This window comes from Pyrus communis, chromosome 1, assembly GCF_041283825.1.
Source record: "Pyrus communis isolate YQ-2024b chromosome 1, ASM4128382v1, whole genome shotgun sequence".
Taxonomy (NCBI): domain Eukaryota; kingdom Viridiplantae; phylum Streptophyta; class Magnoliopsida; order Rosales; family Rosaceae; genus Pyrus; species Pyrus communis.
Window position 1 is genome coordinate 10,246,501 of NC_142565.1, and position 6,000 is coordinate 10,252,500.

Below are 6,000 nucleotides of genomic sequence, written 5' to 3' on the forward strand. Positions count from 1 at the left end.
AAGGCTCTGTACATGTAATATACGCACGTCCTTGTGTGCTAGGTCATAATAAAATTAATGTTTGAAAATATGGTTGCAAACAAGAATTTCACATCATCATTAGAAAAAGAACACCAGTAATTAGGTGTGAAAACAGATAGATAACTCTAGAAACAAGAACTGATAGATGATAATATGATATTTATAATGTATATTACAATATACATCTTGGAACTAGCTAGTTGAAGGGTTGAAGATGATAAGATATTATATGTGTAATATTCAATTAATATGTAGGAGTGTTAGAAAAATAAAGCTTCAAGCACACATGGGTTTTATATTTATCAACACATCAACGTAAGCAAAAGCTTTTCACACTACGTACTACTATACGTCATTTTTAGTTTTTTTTTTCTTTCCCCTAAAATGAACGAAAATTATTGGCAATTCAAGTATTAACTATGTTGAGAGCGTAACTCCAAATAATAAATATATATGTTGAGAGCATTGAATGACAAAAGTTGTTTAAGCGCAAATAAAATTCATCTGACCAAGCTAGCTTATTAGCATCTTAGTACACCATTTCGAAAAATATGTATACATATATTTGATGAAAACGCCATGAGTAATTATGCCAATCAATGAACAAAAACCAAGGCATTATAATTGGAGCCTTTTATAATAAAAAAACGAAGAACCAAAATGGAATATATGTTTCTATCCAAAGCGGCTTCCAATCACATTAGTTGTTATTAGCACTCTCAAAAAATTGTTATGCATTCTTTGAGTGAATTTGTTTGTTTGTGCTTTATAATAAAGCAGTGTAGGATGTTTTGGAACGTCAATAACAATATTCAAAAAGTTGAACCGTAATTTCTTGAAAGACAATGGACATTTCTACTTATAGTGACAATTAGTCTTGACTTAAATGCTCACATTCTAACATAAACAGAATATCCATATGACCCATTAGCATCTCCAAGCGTTTCTCTAAATTAGCTAGTGAACATGATCAAAAATCTATTTTAGCTAGTTAATTTAAAAAAAATTAGAGAAAATTTGAAATAGATCCAATTTTATAGGCCACCTTTTGAAATAGGTCTAATTTTTAGTGACTTTTTACTTTTGAAATAGGTCCAATTTTTAATTACTTTGGACTCATATCAAAAGACCCTTTTAAATTAACATCTCGAACAATATTCTGTATTTTAATAAATCTTTAATATTTTATTAGCTCCTTAAGAGAGTTTTAAGAGGAGAGAAATAATTGAATAGTTGGAGAGTTTTAAATTTTTAATAATTCTGTAATAGTTCGCAAATGCGAAAATCTATCTTCTTCTCTATAAGTTTAGAGAGCGATTATTCACAATGTTAGTTTAAAGAGCCATTTATGGAGTCTCTTGGAGCAATATTTTGTTGGATTTTTGCTAAAACGCTCTAATATCACCCAATAAAAATTGCCCACGTTAGGCGCAAAGGGGGGCGTGTTGAATTAAACCCTAGAGGATAGGACCAAGAATCTTCAAACCTTCTTCCGCGTTGCTTCTCACTGGTTACGACTATAGTTTTGAGAGAGAGAGAGAGTATGTGAGTCTAATGGAATTTCATTGGGGTTGAATTGGTCAGGAAGACTTTTCATACACATTTCTTTTCAAAATTACTATTTCGCCATCACTACCCCAACAAATTGATCATAACCAGAAAACTAGTCTTATTTGCTTAAGGCAAAAGAGAATCAAATTAATTTGGTTTTCTTCGGTCAAATCTGTCTCTTTTCCTTCTCTTTTCCATCCCCTTATATCCACCCCTTCTTCCTCACACTTTCACTAAGAAATTCACACACAACATTTCCCTTCTCTCCATAATATCACATCACAGCTCTCTCTCTTCCTCTCTCCCTCTCTCCCTCTCTCCCTCTCTCTCTCTCTCTCTCTCTCTCTCTCTTTCTCTCTCTATCTACTTAAGCAAACTACCCATCAATCTCATTTGGTAGCTTTGGTGTTTCTAGTGCTTCAAGCATTATTACTTTTGTTTTTTTGGGTTCACATTTTTGCAAATGGAGAAGAGAAAGAGCATGGAGCGGGAGCAGGAGAGTCTAACCAGTGAGCTAACGCAAGGGAAGGAGCTGGCTGAGCAGCTCATGAGCCACCTCCACCATTCCTCCTCAGAAGAAACAAGAGATTTTCTGATTTCAAAGATACTGTTTTCATATGAGAAGGCACTCTCACTGCTCACAGGTAGTGGGGATGGATCTGATGGAGAATCCAAACACATCACAGCTCGTAAAACTATGTTGGAATCACCAACTTCATTTGGCAATAGTAGCCCACTGAGTGAGATCTCTAACCAGGATTGCAAGCACAAAAATGTCTTCAAGAAGACGTAATTTTTTTATCTGGTTTAATTTCGTTGAAGGGGTAGTTTTTTTATCAGTTCAATTCGATTGTTGAAATTGGATATTGATCAAATTGTTGGGATTTTTTTGTGCTGCAGGAAAACAATGCCCAGCTGGACTGAGGAAGTGAAGGTTTCCTCTGGAACAGGGTTAGATGGGAGTCTTGATGATGGCTATAGTTGGAGAAAATATGGCCAAAAGAATATCCTCGGAGCTAATCATCCAAGGTGAGAACTTTTACTTTTTGAAGTGCGAATTACTATTTCTTTATTTGACCGATGTTCTAATTTGATCTAATCTATGAGGACTTAAATTTAAAATTAAGTGTAAAAGCACGGTTATACTGCTCTAATTGAAGAAGATAACAAGAATATAAAAAAATAAAAGCATGATGTGGCTGGATGTCCATCAGTCAAGTATCTATTTGCTCATAGAGGGATAACCCTTTTGCTTTATGTCATCAGTCAATCATCAGGCTGCTCATGTGTGTCCTGAAACATATGCAGGACGTGAAAATTCCTTGACATCAAACACCTTTTTCTTTTTCTTCTTTTTTGCTTAAGAATTATATCCACTAATTATAGAAGATGATAATTTTTTCTTTTCTTTTGGCATTTTTATTTCTACAATTGCATATATAAAGGAAGTAAAAGTACATTGAAGTTAGAACTTATCCAAATGTGAATATATGTGGCTGCTAAAAGCGTCCTTCAAATTTTTTTGCCAGTTGGTCTGTATACAAGTACTGGTTCTGTTTTTTGCCTATAAAATTCTAAAGCGTCTAGCAGTACAGCTCCTTTTAGCTTAAATGTGTCTTGGCCTGGTCACTGATCCAAGTCCAAAACCCGATCTATTGACGGCCTAAAACTTACCTGCAACGACGTATATATTACCAAAATCATGTACGGACCACAAAACAGCTGTTTGTACTTTGGCCCAAATTTGGATTCTTGATATTTAATCAAGAAAATACCATCTAAAATATCACTTTCAATGAAAATTTGCGGTACATGTAACATTTACTGAGAGAATAAATTAATTTATAAAGAGGGTTTTTGTTTTCTTGCATTGCAGAGGCTACTACAGATGCACACATCGTGGAACACAGGGTTGCGTAGCTACCAAGCAAGTTCAGAAATCAGATGCAGATCCAACAACCTTCGTGCTAACCTACAGGGGAGTCCATACTTGTAACAAAGCCTCTCCGTTGGCTAGGGTTAAGCAAGGGTTAAAAGGCAACCAAAATAAAACCCTAGAAGTAAAAAAAGCGAAACAATTTTCACCAGAGATGTCGTTCAGTTTTGGAAGAGCAGGGCTTAGAGTTAAAACTGAACATTTGGACGCTAGAGAGGATGATATATTTTCACCCTTCTCCTTCCCTTCCACTCCGATTGAATCCGAAAATGTTGGGGACCATATTTTCTGCTCAACAATGATGGAGAACAATTTGGTCGATGGGTATGCTCCAATATTTGGATCTCCATCTGCAACGTTTGAGTCGGACTACTTGGCGGTGTCACCGTGCCATATGAGCAGTTTCGGACTAGCGCATGATGTGCAGACTTCAGAATCTGGTCTCACGGAGATAATCTCAGCTCCAACTTCAGTTACCAATTCACCAATTGGGGATTTTGATTTCTCAATTGATGATTTGGAATTTCCCCCAGAATATTTGGCTTAAAATGTTTACTTTTTCCCTTTCCACATGAGAAGGAAAAAAACCCCAAAAAAACTTGCAGAGGAGAAGATGAGGTTTATTAAAATAGCTTTCCTCTGCCTAGGTAGAAGTAACGCGTGAGGTAGCATTTCTGTGTCTCTTTGTCTTTCTTTTTCTTCTTTCCACTTATAGTCTCGTTGATTTGTAAATTCTTTGGTCCAAGAGGAATAGTGCTGATTTAAAAAAATAAAATTGCATTCGAGATAAAGATTATATTAAATACATTTAAGTATCGTAGCAAAATCTGTAAATATTATCACAATTTGAACTTCTTAACTGCTGCAATTGACTGATCACTGATCAGAGGCAAGTTATTTAATTGTCATTGGTCATTACTTGGGTACAACAGTATTTTGGCTGGAAGCAAACTCACCCATCTTTTGGGCCCACTTTAAAGTGTCATCTAATATCACCTTGGCATCAAATTTGTACTCAAATCCAATTTTCTTCAGCTTTGTGGAACCCCAGCCAATGTCTCTCCCTGAATCCTCCACAAACCTGAAACAAGGATAGGATAATCTTGTAAAGTTCTGAATGTGTATTGTTAGGGACCATTGTAGATTTTAGAAGTTGTTATTAGTGCTCTAAAAGCGTTATCATGTGGTCCACCTTTGCAAAAATATAAAGGAGGAATTGCAAATTGAAGAGTGCATGATAACTTTTTTGGAATTCCAGAACAGCAGTACTGTAAAATTTTCTTAATAGCTTGTGTAGCAAGTTAGAACTTACTCTTCAGCTATTCTGAGACCTGGGTAATTTTTTTCCCAGTGAGATGCTATTTCTGCTGAAGACAAATATGCACTGGCACATAGAAATCTGCCATTGATGGAAGGCTTCTCCATGCATAGTATGTGTGCCTCACAAACATCTTCAATGTGCACAATTGGAACTTTACCAAGCAATTCCTCCAAAAATCTCAGGGTTTGGTATCTCCTACTATCTTTTGTGATTTGTGAAATGAGCACTCCCATGCTTTCAGGCATGGCAGTGAGAAGTGTGTCCCCTCCCACAAGGCCACAGGCAATGCTGACTACTTCAAGGTCACCACTAGTGTGCTTCAACACTTCTTTCTCTGAAAGGCCCTTTGAGTGTGTATAGTCCTACAAACATATTTTAATCACTCTTTCGTTTTCTTTTTCCTTTTCTTTTAAAAAAAGCAAAGTACTAACAAATAATAGAGGAATCCATTCTTAAGGAAGAAACATGCTAGAGTCAGTTGCACGTCGGCACGTGAAGAAATGCGGTCCACTGACTTATTTCCCACTCTTACCATCAATGCTTGAGATTTCTTCATAAGCGACTTGACGATAGAACAACTTTCTTACACATTAATTATAAATTTTGTTTCTTAATTGAAATAAATTTGATATACTTACAATCAATACTTTATTGGCAAGGGCAAATGAAAGATTGAGGGGAGTCCAACAGGACTCATCCATAAACTGTTTGAAGCCATTTCCAGAGTCCTTGATTGGTGATGCGGCCACCACAGAGGCTGTGTAAATGAGCCGCTTTATGGTGCCTGATTTGATACAAGACCTCACTATGCTCTTAATTCCCGAAACTGCAGCTTCAGAAGTGTCTTTGAACTAGTCCAGTAATAAACAAGCGTGGCATTAGAGCATCTCCAAGGAGATGTCGAGTCTTAAGAGGAGATGTCATTGTGCATGTTTGACATAAAAAATCATTTTAACCGAAGTATTATTTGTTGATCAGATTTGAAACCTTTATGATTATGAGTAAGATTTGACATCAACACCAAATTTAATTTTAATTAGTTTTAATGGTGTGTTCCTTATTCCACTAACAATTTAACCAACAAAAAATTTTGGTTTCAACATAGTTTTTTTAATAAATACAATAATCTAAAGCTCTATATTAATTAAAAAAAAAAATTTGATAATTCGGT

General features: G+C 35.6%; 2 protein-coding genes across 2 annotated transcripts in view; one reads left to right on the forward strand and one right to left on the reverse strand.

Annotated features, from left to right (window-relative positions):
• The first annotated feature begins 1,556 nt into the window (after positions 1-1,556).
• On the forward strand, positions 1,557-4,299 carry LOC137721292 (putative WRKY transcription factor 46). Its single transcript, XM_068460397.2, has 3 exons — positions 1,557-2,361; positions 2,473-2,601; positions 3,449-4,299. The coding sequence occupies exons 1-3, from the start codon at positions 2,036-2,038 to the stop codon at positions 4,053-4,055; spliced, it is 1,062 nt and encodes a 353-aa protein (XP_068316498.2). The 5' UTR covers positions 1,557-2,035; the 3' UTR covers positions 4,056-4,299.
• The window catches only part of LOC137721293 (NADPH HC-toxin reductase 1), a 3,211-nt gene continuing 1,476 nt past the window's right edge, over positions 4,266-6,000 (reverse strand). Inside the window, exons 3-5 of the mRNA XM_068460398.2 lie at positions 5,468-5,680; positions 4,821-5,191; positions 4,266-4,589 (exon numbers count right to left, since the gene is read on the reverse strand). Coding sequence (XP_068316499.2) covers positions 4,424-4,589; positions 4,821-5,191; positions 5,468-5,680 — 750 coding nt within the window. The 3' untranslated portion in view covers positions 4,266-4,423. The remainder of the gene's footprint in view (positions 4,590-4,820; positions 5,192-5,467; positions 5,681-6,000) is intronic.